Source organism: Bombyx mori, chromosome 10, assembly GCF_030269925.1.
Source record: "Bombyx mori chromosome 10, ASM3026992v2".
In the NCBI taxonomy this organism is placed as follows: Eukaryota; Metazoa; Arthropoda; class Insecta; order Lepidoptera; family Bombycidae; genus Bombyx; species Bombyx mori.
Genome location: NC_085116.1, coordinates 10,560,920 through 10,576,545, shown reverse-complemented (window position 1 = coordinate 10,576,545; position 15,626 = coordinate 10,560,920). Strand labels below are relative to the sequence as shown.

General features: G+C 36.9%; 1 protein-coding gene across 4 annotated transcripts in view; it reads left to right on the top strand.

Moving 5' to 3' along the window:
* Positions 1-15,626, top strand: part of LOC101735590 (BMP-binding endothelial regulator protein) — a 76,173-nt gene that overhangs the window by 33,739 nt on the left and 26,808 nt on the right. For all 4 annotated transcript variants that reach the window (XR_009974078.1, XR_009974080.1, XR_009974079.1 and 1 more), the window contains one exon: positions 1,667-1,767. Coding sequence is in view for 1 of the 4 variants with exons in the window: in XM_062670669.1 (XP_062526653.1) it covers positions 1,667-1,767 (101 nt within the window). In the remaining 3 variants the exon portion in view is untranslated. The remainder of the gene's footprint in view (positions 1-1,666; positions 1,768-15,626) is intronic.

Here is a 15,626-nt window from a genome sequence, read left to right as displayed (position 1 = left end):
AGTGCTGTTGTAATAAATAAATAGTTAAAGAAAAATATATCGGCTAATCAAATTCTGAGATACAAGCATAAAAAATGTTAGTGAAGAATGAGGGGGACTGCTTTGTTACTGTCACGGATCTTATTCTTATCGCAAGCTTGACTGTTGACGTCATTGTACAAAAAACTCCGCGACTAACAAGAAATTAAAACGCTCATAGCTTTCATATTTCTCAAAAAAAAATATCAGTTTTATTTCCGGGGTTCGGCTGTGTTAATGAGGAGAGCTAAGAAAAGTATATCATTACAGTCATCACGCGAAAGTCACCAAAGATACATATGATACAAGACCTTTTACAAAACCTTTAATTTTTTAATATAATATTATTATGTGCATATATCATTCATGCACCACATAGATATTGCTTAGCGTTTTCTATTACGGTGAATAAATTACATTTTTCAGTTAATTCGAATGTTAGAGGTATATGACAAAGCGACTAATAATACTAGTTTCCTTCTTTATAGACCAGAACCCAGAAGTTTTATGGGCTGTTTAGGTTTCTGCCTGTTTCCTCAAACTGCTGACAGAAATGTAGTCTAATGAAAACGTTTATGTTGAAACACCTACACTTCCTAGAAATTTATATTCTCATACAATTTTATTCTCATTGCTTTGAGATAAGTAGAACTTGTGGTGAACTAGATATTTTGCACGCATATTTCCTAAATGTAGGGGCTCAACAATTTTATGTACATTCTGTTAATTTTCAATGTTCTCGATCTGGTTACATGCGAATTGGTCTGCAAATTTGTTTAAAAATTTAGGTTGTCATGACGAAACAGATAATATGCGAACAAATACACTAATTTCCAGACTAAATTTACACAGTAACCTAAAAATTGGGCGATTTTTTACCAGTATCATGTGGATTGAGTTAATGTTACAGTGTAGATTCATGAAATGATTACAGTAGGTATCACTGACATTCGTATTAAAGTGAAATTATTCATTTTTTTAAGTGAAACTTCTTTAGGCGCGTTGAGAGTAAATTCGCGACAGTTTCGTTACGCCTAGAGAGAAAAGATGCAATTTAGGACAAGCGAGAATGAGAAAATAGACAGAGCGTCTCGCGAACCACTCGACCTTCGAGAGATGCAGAAAGCGAGCTAGGTCGTTTATATACACATTCCATTTATTCTTATACATATTCCGTTTACGGGCGTCGACCACTAGATGGCTTGTTAATAGTCTCTCATTGCTCCGGTAGATGGCAGTAACATATTAACTATCTTATATTTTATTTTTAATTAAGGATTTATTAAAATATTATTTTTTCTATAAATAATTTAAAATATATATAAATGGTGAAGAGGTCGTTTTTCTTACACGCATCATTCCTTATTACAAGAGAAATTTGATATAAGGATGCAAACTGAAGAAAACCACAATACTACAAACAGCAAAAGAAGTTGCGCACGTCTTTCACGCGCACCATTTTTTTTGTTTAATCTCACGAAATCGTACCTTAAAAATATTACATAAATGCACTGATTTAACTAGGATTCTAGAGATATTCTGCTTTATTTTGCATTGTTTACGAAGTTTTCCAACGAATATACGCGTCATATTTAATCGTAAATACAAAAAATATTTAACTATTGTACTCTTTCTATTTATTTTGCAGAAGGGGTCCGCATTCCGTGTTCGAACGAGGGCGAGCCCGTCCGGTTGCAAGACACGAGACTAGAACAAGATTGGAGCAGTTGTTTCCGCTGCATTTGTAAGGTAAAAAAAATATTAACTGTAGTCTTTAATACAGGTAGCTGCGTTATTGCTGCAATACCTTTGGGCGAAAATCAACCATCTCGCGCGTACAATTATGGTTGTAAATGTCACTTTACTTGATTTAATGTCAGTAAACTACATGTGTATTACATATATGTTTCTGATATAACACGTAGTCCTTTAAAAAATTTAGCTAAAAGGTAAAATTTTATATTCTCATATTCGATGGTATAATTATTGGAGAATTGGAATGAAACTTAATTTTTTTGAAAAATATTCTTTACGTACATTATTATGTCCACGCCTGTGAATTCTAAAAAACTAGTAGTAATCTTTGGAATTTAATTAAAGAATGGATAAAGTCAAACACCAAATTTTATTTATTTTTAAAAGAAAGTTTTAGTAAATCTCGTGATTTTCAATCCGGTAGTCGAATCTGCGAAGCACTGCTCTTGCTAGGGCTATGTTAGCAACATCACCAGGTTAGAGCCCCGTGAGGTCACTTACTTGCTTGGTTACGCTAGCATATTCTTCTAAGGCTTTCAGCTTAGGTAGGATCATATGATTTTAATTTTTCATGTTTTAGGCCAATTTTGTCTAGTTCCACACTAGCCTTAAAGTAAACTAACTTATTTATTGATTTATGGTCTAAGCTTATGGTCACTAAATATTCTGAGTGCTTGGGTTAGTCAAACTTTTCATTATTTAATCAACACGTCGTTATGTCTAAAACGGTTGAAACTTTATTTGAACAAAAAGCAAAGAGCTAATCAACTGTATTCGAATTGAAATTCAAAAATTATAATAATATCAATTTTAATATTGATATGATGACTTATATTTTAATCACGATTTCAGACGTCGATCATAAAATAAATCACACAAATTCCTTTCTTTCAGGAAGATAAACAACCAAACGATCAATATTTTCACATTGTATTCCGTTTATTTATATAAAAAATACATAAATAAATGCGTGACCCAAATAATGTTACCAAGGAATTTTCTTATTGCCAATCGTATAATAACTATAAACAGGTATAAAGAACTAAATTATAGTTCGCGGAAAAGTTTTAGACCAATACAAGAATAATTTCATTAGTCGCTGATCAAAAGAAAAATGTGGTCGAAAATGTTAGCATACTTGTGACCGGTGACAAGCGGAACGTGTTACTTGGCTATAAATATATAAAGGCGAGGTGTTAAATACTGTATATAAACCTCGTAATTGTCTCTGTGGGGTTCAGCGATGAACCGTTTGTATGCTCACACGGTGACAACTGTCACCAAACCAATTTATAACGCTTTAGGCTCGGAATAATAATTTAAACTAGCGCGTGCTACAAGCTGTGACACCTAGTATATAACTAGTAATTTGATTAGCGGACATTTTTTTTCTTGGTATTCGATGTTGTTATTTTATTACGAAATGGTTTATTACCGGTTTTCTAGAGTGAAATTTCCCGGAAATTTTCACGATTCGAATGTGGTACGGATATCTGAAAAGATGCTATGCGTTTATGAGTTCTGCACGAACCAACCTGTTCATCTATTTGCTGAGCTTATCCATCATTCAAAAATTCATTGTATATTTAATAATAATAATTCCAATATATTTTTTTGCTTAGAATAAGCGGAATGTTTCTCGTCTTTTGAACATATTACTCCTACGATCATCATCAAAATCTCGGAGTTTACCTACAGCTTAACATCCGACTTGAAAAGAGATTTTAGCGTTAAGCAGCCTGGTTGTATTCGTGTTTTATACTTCAGAAATAAACATAAAAATGAAGTCAAGCCGCAGTCAAAGTAGTCATACAAATCTATTCATAATGTCGAGAAAAAAATGTATACTGTCCTTGACACGAAGCTCGCACTTAATAGCATTTGAGTATACTTCACGAAATTTAAGTTTCTACAAAGTAATTCTAATTTTCCTAATATTTTCAACAAGTAGGTGACGTTTTGACATTGCATACCATCATTTATAATACGAATAGCATTATCCCCGATTCATACTCACATACTAAATAACGCTAATTTACAAAGTAAATTGCGTAAATTTCTAAACATTAAAGGGATCCATTAAATATTTTTGGATAACGTTTTCAGAGATAAATTATTACAAAATTTATCCGGGTCCTTTGTAGGTACATTATAATTTTAACTCCTATTACCCAATTAAAACTCCTATTTTTATCACAGTGGTGATATTTACTATAGATGCATACATTTATTTTTTCATTCTAATTGTAGGATATCAGACAAAAAAAAAATTAATTTATGGAACTAGCGAATATTTCAGACATTAATATATTGACAAAATTTAATTTGGTATCAAGAGACATCTAAATAATTTTTTTTTATTTACCTTAAACGTAGAAGAGTCAATAAGGGAAGCTTCCTAAAAACTTAAGGTAATAAGTAATGAAATATTTATAGTATAAGAATAAATTTAAAACATCTACACTGATAGCTATATTCATTCTAAATTTTATTTTAAAATGTATGTATTGTGGTATTCACATACGAAAACGCTCATTTTTTCTGCCTCCATATAAAAAAAACCAAAAACATTAACAGCTGATGTTTGTAGAAGAGAAGTCACTGCGTGAATAAATCAACAATTTTAATAAAGTTATTAATCGATAAGACAACAACAGCTAGTAACTGTGTAAAATTAATAATTATCAAAATACGTTAACAACAACTTTACTATTATTTATCAGTAGATTCATGTTACCCAACAACTTGAATTTTTATTTCATTTTATTTAAGACAAAATAAAAATGTCATTCACTTTATTTGCCGCTTCTATTTATTAAAGCACGTTTATAAAAAAAAGAATGTGGTTATCAAATTCGGGACGCGTGTTTTAATTTTTCATCAATCTCTCTTTTATTTTATTGTAGCATTTCATTATTTTTGATACTTATCGTTTTAGAATTACGAGAAGAAATACTTAAACTGGTAATCTTTTGAGCATCTTTTGAGCTTATACAGGCATGTAACACCACCCCACCTAAATATTTCCCTACGTTTATAACTATATAAACGTTAGCATTCACGTAGTGATGTCTATGGGCCCAAGTGCCCAGATACACCAGTTGGACTGTGAGCTCTTTCGCCTATCTATGTATGTAACTAAAATTAAAACTTCAACTAAAATCAATACGTAATGAACGATGTTTGAATAGAAAATAAAAAAGACTGATTAAGTCCTGTACCGGTGTTTTCATATAGAATAACGCATAGCAAAAACCTTCAATGCGGAACAGTCTTGGTATTCAGAGTCGCAAGCTGTGGCATCCATCACTGATTGCGTCTAGAATTTTTATACTGAGATTTCATTCATAGTTGCTCTAACAACATATTTTCTTTCTCGTTAATGATTATTATCATTAAAATTGTCGTCGTAACATAAACTTAATGAGGTATTTTCTGTTATATATTTAACTAGCGACCCGCCCTCGCTTCGCTTCGGAAACATTAAATCACACATGAAACCAAAAAAAATTAAAAATTAAAAATTAAAAAAAGTAGCCTATGTTCATCAGGGACAATGTCGGCTTCTAATGGAAAAAGAATTTTTCAAATCGGTCCAGTAGTTTCGGAGCCTATTCGAAACAAACAAACAAACAAATCTTTCCTCTTTATAATATTAGTATAGATATAGATTTAACAAAAAATAAATATTTTTAGGCCACTTACGTGTTCAGTTAGTTTTCATTTTTAAGTATTTACATTTAACATTCATTAGATCGAAATCGAATGAGACTGAAACGAAAAATACGTCAACGAATTCTGAAATTATGAATGCCGTGTGAGTTAGAATGGTTGACTGTGTGTGTACGAAAACTACAAGTAGGTATGTATGTGCATAAATGTGTACTATAGTGGTATTTCCCAGTCGATCTCACCTCGTCGGATGACTTGTGCGGAATTCGAAAGCCCATAGCGAGATTTATCGTTTATTCTCTATTAAAATAAACATTTTCTTACATATTTAATGGGCTTTTTTTTTTTTGTCCCGTGCCAAATCGGCAATGGGATGTCGCTTGGATCTTGATGGAATTTTTATTACTTATCAATCTTAACTGACAGCCGAATGTAAAATAGCTTGAGCGTTTCTTTCTAAAATAGTTAAATCCGAATTTTAACTAATAACAGTCACATGAACGTATTCAATTGACATCAGAAAGCTTGATAATATTTTTTGATTCCTAAAACATTATTCAATCAATCATTTAGCTTTAGCGATAATGATAAACGTGTTAATTCCTTGAAGTTTGTATTGTATAGGATTAACGTCGACTAAAATGCCATTAGCCTTACGTTTTATAAAAGCAGTAGCTGTTTGATAGCATCACTCGGCTACCGGGCACCGCTCACCGCGTCGGACGGAGCCACTTATCGAGCGTTGAAATGCGTTGCGTCGACGAACAAATTAATTGATATTAAACGTATTTTATATAGTTTACGGTTGTACTCGAATACGACATACTTTTTTTTGTTTTAAACACTGTTTTTTGGTTGAATTTAATTTGGGATAAATTAGAAAAATTGTTGTCGAAATCATTCTTTTTCTTCTTCTTCTTAGTCGCATATTTCATTACTGAAGGTCGTGTCACTGAAAGCCCTTCGTGGCTCTTTGTACCATCAGCTTCCATTTCCTTTAGTTTTCGGCTTCTCTCAGAGCGGTCGTAACAGAGAGTCCAGATATTATTTCGGTAGATCCATGATTTAATGATATGACTAATGTTATGTTTATACCACAAGTACGATCGAGTTATTACTAAATTTCCACATACGAGGGCTAAGCGAGCCTCTCCGCAGGTTCTTTTAAATTTCTTTTATACAAGGCCATCCAACACAGATGATCTCTTCAACTTTCATCTGATGAATAACAGTATGTCATAGCGCTCAAAAACACCGTTGATACGGATAGTCGTTCCAGGAAATAGCCCCATGAAGCGTACAAAAGAGAAAGAGAAGCAAATTCTGTGCGTAGGTCAAGAGATTTCAATCGATTTCTGAAATCAGGATTATCGACATCCACACAGTCTTATTCTGTGCGGAATCAAACGAAGGCAACAGCTATTTGGGAACCCTAGTTCAGCGGAGCCGTTTTTCACGCGAAGAAGAATCCATGACTTGCATAGCAGAAGTTCTTAACTAAGCGGTGAAGTACCGCTTTGTAATGCTGTGACTTCTAATATTTTGCAAGCCATTTTGGCTTTATTGTGTAAATCCGATACCGTACATAGCTGGAAATGACGACATTCAATAATTTAATACTTTTTCTTAGTCGTTCATGACAGTTAATTGATATTGCTGTTATCTTTTCAATACGAGAGGTACTTTTGTGAAAAATAGCTGTAAAATCTATTACTAGCAACTGAATTGACCGGGAAACGAAATACTTTAATAATGGCTTGACGCCCTTCCCTACAACTTAATTGAGATTTCCCTTGTGAAATAGTGCTACAAGGGCTATTCTTAACTTGGTTCCTTATTATAGGCATTATCTATCTATATCTATATATATAAAAATGAATTGCTGTTCGTTAGTCTCGCTAAAACTTGAGAACGGCTGGACCGATTTGGCTAATTTTGGTCTTGAATTATTTGTGGGAGTCCAGAGAAGGTTTAAAAGGTAGATAAATATAAAAATGCTTGGAAATTAATAAAAATAACAATTTTGTTTTTCCTTTGATGTGTTCCCCGTCGGACGGATTCCTTTTGTTTGTTTTAAGTTTATTTCCTAATGAGTTTAGGTTTTTTCTTTATCGATTGAGGCACTACAAAGTCTGCCGGGTCTGCTAGTTAGCAATAAAATTAGTTACCCAACTTTATTAGACTAATGTTATGATTCCCACCAATACGTAAACTGAATTTGTTGTACTGAATTCTTGTAAAAATTTATTCACGATAGATTTTAACCTGAATTATGACACATTGGATTAATCGTTCGTAGTTTCTCTTCGTGTTCATTACGAGACGGGCACGGCGTTCGTATCGTATAATTGCTGATGTTGCACGTGTATGGTGGTTCCAAATGTGAAAGTGGGTCTGGGCGGGAGCGAGTGCGAGTGCGGACGCGCGTGGCGCAGGTGCTGCGACGGGGCTCTTCTGAGAGCGCTCTTGGCATGCGGTCGCACCGGTTCTTCTAGCAAGCGCGTATTTTTTACACGTCACACATCAACAGCATTGTTGTGTTTTGCTATGATGCAAAAAAAAGATGTGTTTGGTCGTGGGACACCGGACAGGACGTAGTTCCTTATTATAAAAATATTAATTTCAAGTTCTAGGTATTCGAGGTATAAAGAAAATAATTATTCGGATATACATTTTTTAACATGATTTTTTTATTGTTAAAAATAAAAATACTTTACAAAGTCATCAACTTTATTTTATTCACAATGATTTATAAAAAATATATAATAAAAAAATATGTTATTTTTTGTATGTTATTACAGAGTTACATCGTACACTGTGTGGGACGTTTTTTCCCGGTTAGAGTACCCCTCTTCATCGTACCATAAGGAACTTCGTTCCAAAAAAATAACACATCTTATATCTTTAAACGAGCAATTCTCGTATATAAATATATGTATATATAATCTGAATCTCGGAAACGGCTCCAACGATTTTCATAAAATTTAGTATACAGGGCGGTTTCGGAGGCGATAAATCTATCTAACTACGATTTATTTTCAGAAAATGTTGTTTTAATTCGTGTTTTTTTTTAATCAACTTTTTCGATAATTTTGATTTTTTTCTTTAAATAGTTCAGTTCATATTTTTTTATTATTCTGTCGGTAAGATCGAAAAATATTATTCATATTTCATCATTTTATCAATATGTACTTCGTATTTAAATATAATTTCTCTATAATTTTAAACACAATTTATCAAAAAAAAAACCGAGCAAAGCTCGTTCATTATCTAGTTACCATTTAATTGAGAAACAATGAATTTCTTCGCGTCGAACGTAATATGTAAGCATTGGTTTCTATATCCGTTTTCAACTAAATCGAGTTTAAAAGGTATTATTACCGTGCTTCTATGTCTCGAGTCAATATCGAGGCAGACATAAGTATCATTAAGCATGTTCTTACATAAAATAGTGCGAGCGACGTAAAATACAGAAAATCAAATCCACATTGGATTTGAATTATTAATGGTCCCGTCTCTAAGCCTCAGCGTCGAAGAGTTAATATTCCTATACAATTTTATCTCTTCGATATTATGCCTCAATGTTGGTAGCATTCAACCTTTTGGGGTTCTTAGGTCGCTTTTTTTACTGTTTAGATGGGTAGACGAACTCACGGCCCACCTGATGTTAAGTGGTCTTCGGAGTTCATATAAGTACGTCAATAACGTAGGTATATGCTGCCATCCACCTTGAGATATGAGTTCTAAGGCTCAGTTTTATAATACATTACAACGGCTCTGCTTCACGGCAGAAATAGGCAGGCTGGTGATACCTACCCATATAGGCTCACAAGATGCCCTACCACCAGTAATTACGCAAATTATAATTTTGCGGGTTCTTTTATTTTTATTACACGATGGTATTCCGTCACCGTTAAAGTCAATCATGAACATTTGTTATACACGTATTAAATAAATAAAATGGTGAATTTGTTAGAAAATTAGAAAAATTGGTGCCTGCGCGATTCGAACACCGGCACATTCGCATCGCTAGATACGAATACACCGGGCGTCTTATCCTTTAGGCCACGATGACTAAAAAAAGCTAAAGCTTAGCACTCGACATGTCTATTCGTTTATGTGAGTAAATTCTATAATTAATGAGTTTATCTCTTTCGTATCTTATATATTTATATATTATTATAATAGTAAATTTATATCCGGTACTGCCGAGCTACACGCGAGCTTAAGGTAAGTCTCTGCGAACATTTAAATCCAAAATGTTTTCGATACATTTTCTAAGAATACATTATATAGTTACGGCACCTTGTTTCTTGATTCTCGTAATTTTGTGTAATAAATTTATTTTTTAATAAATTATCATGTTTATTTTTATAGGATTACGTTTTAATAAGTCGTAGTAACTTAGTTAATTCATCGAAATCCAATATGGGGTGAGGAGAAGAAGCACGTGTCGCGTGCAAAAAAATATATGTAAGGCGCGCGCTGGATTCCTATGTATGACTTATGTACTTTTTTATTGCTTTTGTTTGGCGGATAAGGCCAAAGAGCAACTTATGATAAAGTGGACAGCCGAGCCCATAAGAGATCACAACTTTAATGCCGCCACCATCTGAGGTCATCGTGGCCTAAAGGACTAAGGATGTCAGGTGTGCTCGTATAAAATACGACTATGCCGATGTTTAAATCCTTCTCGCAGACGTCAGGATGGCGGCCGCTCGTAGAAGTGATGCTAAATCCCTATGCAGCATGATCAGAGGACATGCTGCGGCGACCTCACATAATGTGGGATTAACGACAATATTGGTCAGGTTGACGGGAGAAGATCACGCGGACGCTCACCTACCCGCTGGTCCGGTAAAGACGCTCACCGGCCTGCCAATAACGAGGCTATAAAGACCGCCGAGGACACGAAGGCGTGGGGAAGCATTGTGCATCGAGTGGTGCAAATTAGACACGACCTTCAGCTATGAAGAGAGCGACTCAGAAGAAAGGCATTAAGAATACTTGTTCCAACGACTTCCATGATAAACAAAAATCATCGTATCTTTACTTCTATACTAATATTATAAAGAGGAAAGATTTGTTTGTTTGTTTGTATTGAATAGGATCCGAAATTACTAAATCGACTTGACTTTGGAAGCTACACTATTCCCGAGTGACATAGTCTATAATCTTTTTTGAAAAAAATTAAGAATCCTTACTAAAACTCCAATAATGTAATCCAAGGTGTAAAAAATTACCTAAAATATTCTTTACATCGCGTGCTCTACGAAAACTATTGAAGATAAAATAAAATAATGTACTACGACTTTGTAGAACACATTATTATTTACAAAAAGTATTGCGACAGCATATGTCTAACTATTATAGTTATGCCGCAATAAGTGTTCTTTTATTAAAAATAATAAAACAACCACAAATATTGTTGAATTTTTTGTTAAAGACCCGAGCGAAGCCGGAGCGGGCCGCTAGTCGTTAATAATGCTACTATCCTAATAGTGACACCTAGGGACATCCTAGTGTCCCTTTAAATAAAACATTATTATGTGATTCCTTATCAAATGATCATTCGAAAAAAATGGGTCTTACTTTCAAAACTTCATTACTTGTAATAAGTTCGTGACAAAATGTGGATGTGTGTAGATTTAGGCGCCAGTCGCGAACGTACCAGCCCACACTTGGCCTTGCACTGTCGTCGCCCTAGGATCGTTTACCTACTAGATACAATTACACCTAGTACTTGACTTTTAATATCTATAATTAGCTCGCCGTTCTAAATTCTGATCAGAAACGAGTAAATAATATCAAGCGAATATAAATAATTTTAGACACGTACCTAATATTTTTATACGATTAATGGAATTAATAATTAAAAAATTACGAATTAAGAAAATTAGTACATAAAATTGAAACTCAGCGGTCGTATTGATTAATTAAGAACAATATATCTCACTTGATACTTGTTGATTTATTATGTGTATAATGATAATAATAATATAACACTTTGTTTAACACCATAATAATATATACAGAGTAAGCATATAAAAACAAATAATAGTCGGTGATATAAATTGGCGGCCTTATCGCTGAAAGCGATCTCTTCCAGGCAACCTTGCAGAGAGAGGAATAAGCGAATGTGTATGTAAGTATATTGGAATATAAATCATGTTATAGTGATTTCATGTTATATTGAACGGTATATATCTATTTATTGTATGTATGTATTTTCTTTAATAATGTGTTATTAATAGTACACAGCAACATACGTGTTGTATCTTTATCGGTCCAGAATTTCGGGTAGTTAAATGGTTGTCTGGAAGAAATCGCTTTTAGCGATAACACCGCCTATTGTACAAACGTATCTGCTTGTGGACTGTTTTCTAATGTTAATTGTGTTTTGGTGTGCAATAAAGTATGTTATCTCTTTCTCTCTCTCTCCCTTGATGGTTTAATTTAATTAAATTAAAATAGCTCAGAGATAGGTTTGTCGATTGCGCAACGTTGGCTAAGGGATTTCGATTCGTTTTGTGTTTTGAAACGTATTCTTTATGGAGAGCTCTCTGATGAGTTGCTTGAGACGATCTGGTTGTCTACATTTTACCATCGCGCCATCCATAACCGAACCAGAGTTCGTAACTACGACCTTGAACGTCACATTGACATGCCAGTGACAAGTGACAGCTTCGGTAACCGCATAACACCAGATGAAGCATGTGTTCGTTTACCTTTCTAAGGAATAAATAAAAGGTCATGAATGTAAAGTTCCATGTTATTACAATGAATTATCTATTTTAATGACACTAAAACCTATTTTTGTTAGACCATTTAAATATAAGCGTAGTGACTAATGTCAAAAACATGACTGCTTCAGGCTATGTAGGACGGTGGTTTATGTTAAGCTTTATACCAATTACCAATCCTTAACTTCTGGCCTGATAACAAAACGTGATTTATAGTTTTTAGAAATGACTGCATCTATCGTTCATTGATACTTTTAAAACGGTGACGCCATGCTTAGTTACAATGATAGATAATACGACGAGAACTTTAAAAAAATGTTCAAATAAAATTCTTCCTCGAAACGACATTTGAATAGGTACTCACCTTATATAAATTCAAACAAGACCCCTCTGAGTGGAGTCTCCGAGCAGTCTGTGTAAAGCGCGACTCCATTATGTAAATTAAGAGATAAACATTTTAAATGAATGTTAACGTCCACGTATTGTACATAATTTCGAATATATCCCGCAGAATAATCAACAGACCGACCGGGGATTAAAACCATCAGGTTTTTCATACGTTTCGTTTTAAAATGACGTCCTATATAATGTTGATTTCAAAATTAATGGCCGCCTTGCTAAAACGTGTTCGAACGCCCGCTTAAATGTCACACTTGGCGGTAAAGTTGTATTTACGAATTAATCTATATATACTAGCCGTTTAATCTATAGATACTAGCCATTTAACTAATTTTAAGTGAACCATATTATCCTCTGGCCTTAATTGTTTTTTTTTTTTTTTTTTTTTTTTATGATTGAAAGTTTACTGGTGGCCCGAAGGCCTTTCCAGTTTCACCAGGACAGGTGGGCGAGCAAAGGCTCAGCCAAGAGGGGTGGGATTTGCTAACAACTGCCCGAGCGCCTCCGAAGGAGACCTAACAACTCAAGAGCAATTGTTTCGCGAATGAATCTACTACCGGATCGGAATCGCGACCCGCTGAGAAGATCCGGCGAGAAACTCAGCGGGCTGATGCATGGGTTAGGTTGCACGTCGACCTCTTTGTCGAGTTCGACGAGTACGGTTACCGGGGTCCCTAAGCCTGCCCCTAGTATTAGAGCTGAAGGCATCTAATGCAAAGGTTATTGGATCTGATGGATCCGTAAGGACGTGTCTAGGGCGTCGACGGTGACTGGCTCCTGCATGATCAGGATTCGGGGAGTAGTCAGCGGCGGCAACGATAAGGCGATTATCATGACGCATAGCCTTATCGAAGTATCGTTCCGACGCTGACTTCATGTATTTCCGAATTGATTCGAGGCCCAGGTCGTCGTGTAGGTCAACGTTCCTCACGAACCACGGAGCCCCGACAGCTAACCTGCAAAAGCGGGATTGTAGGGATTGGAGGGTGTCTATGTGTGTGCGGGCCGCGTGAGCGAACACCACACTCGCGTAAGTCATGACGGGCCTTATGCAAGTTTTGTAAAGTGTCACCTTGTTCCGAAGGGACATTTTACTCCGCTTACAGATCATGGGGTAGAGTCTACCGAGAATAAACGCGGCACGGTCACGGACTGATTTTATATGCGGGCGGAATGTCATCGATGCATCCAGGGTAACGCCCAGGTACTTGACCTTCCTGGCCCAGGGTATGGGTTGTCTAAAGAGAGTAATCGGGGGTGTGAGATTCCTCCTCCTAATCCGGGAGGAAATCCGTGTGGAGCTTCCCCTCTGAAATAGCACCGCAGTACTTTTCGCTGGGTTGATGTCTATGCGCCATTTTCGGAACCACTGTCCTAGGGCTAGGGCTGCGCTCTGAAGCTTCTTCGCGATTAGGGACTTATTTCTACTAGAATAGTAAACAGTCGTGTCGTCGGCGAATAAAGCTAAATGGGTCGGCGGCGACCGGGGAATATCGTTGACGAATAAGCTAAATAGGAGGGGTGAGAGGACAGAGCCTTGCGGGACTCCAGCTGTGAGAGGTCGTGGGGAGGAGCGGGTTCCCTCGACTCGATATCGAAAAGAGCGGTTCGACAAGAAGTCCCGTATGATGAGCACGAGACTATCCGGCACGCCCATGTTGAATAGTTTGAAAATCAAACCATTGTGCCAGACTTTGTCGAACGCTTTTGCGACGTCGAAGAAGAGAGCTCCCGTGTATAACGGTTTTGGTCGATTAAGCCCCACAAGAATGTGCTCCGTGAGGCGGTGCACCTGTTGAACGCATGAGTGATTTGTACGGAATCCGAATTGTTCATCGATGAGAATGCCCTTGGATGAGACGAAGTCTCTGAGGCGTTTGTAGAGCAGACGCTCATACAGTTTGCCTAGAGACATGAGGAGGCTAATCGGGCGGTAGCTCGTCGGATGATTTTTTGGTTTACCGGGTTTATGTATGCCGATAACGTCCGCTTCTTTCCACACCGCGGGAAAGATACAGTTCGCCATAGCGGCATTGAAAATAGATGCCAACATCACGATGAGTTGGACGGGTAGAAGTTTAATAACGCGGTTAGATATACAGTCGGAACCGGGAGCCTTGCGAGGACGTAGGTCTTTGATCAAGTCTTTAACTTCTATCGGGGTGACGGGTGGTAACGCATCCGATGGTGGCAAGGAGGCTCTGCGTTCTACCTCACTGTCTACTAATTCTACATGAACAGGGTCCACGGATTGAGTGCTGGGCGTGCACTGGGTTTGCAATGTATCGGCCAGCAGCTCTGCTTTTTCGTCATCATCGAACGCCGCGAGTCGGCCTGAGGGGCCTACGAGGGGGGGCATAGTTACTACCGTATCCGATTTGAGAGTACGAGCTAAGCGGTAGTAAGACCTTTGGGAGGGCGCGAGTCCTTCTAAGAAATCAGACCATCTGGCATCTCGGACTTCGGCGATGCGAGACTTTACGTCGCGTTGTAGGGCACGCATTCGAATACGATTTTCCGCGGTAGGATACCTGTCGTAGGCGCGTATCGAGGCGTTCTTAGCTCTAAGGAGTTCCCTAATATCGTCGGACAATTTGAAGCGGTGAAGGAAGTCCTCCGCTACAACTTGTTTCGATGACCTATCTAATGTCGAGGTGATGTGTGACGTTAAGATGTCTATGGCTTCAGCGGTATCCTGAGGAGACGGGATAGAGTCCGGGTTAAACGGGAGCGATGGTGGATCAGATTCAGCCAGGCTGATGCCCAGCGTGTGCCAATCCACCACAGTCCTCGTGACGGGAACGGAATCGGGAGCGCGACCGAGCTTCATAACGACGGGACGGTGGTCTGAATCTAACTCTGAAACTACTTCGATCGAGTGTAAGCGCAGAGTTACGTTTTTTAATAACGCTATGTCGAGTATATCCGGGCGATGCGCGATATTTAGCGGGTAGTGAGTCGGGGTTAGCGGAGCGACGATATCGAAGGCGAGATCGTCGACTAACGCGTCAAGCCGCCTGCCATTCGGGGTTGTGGTGT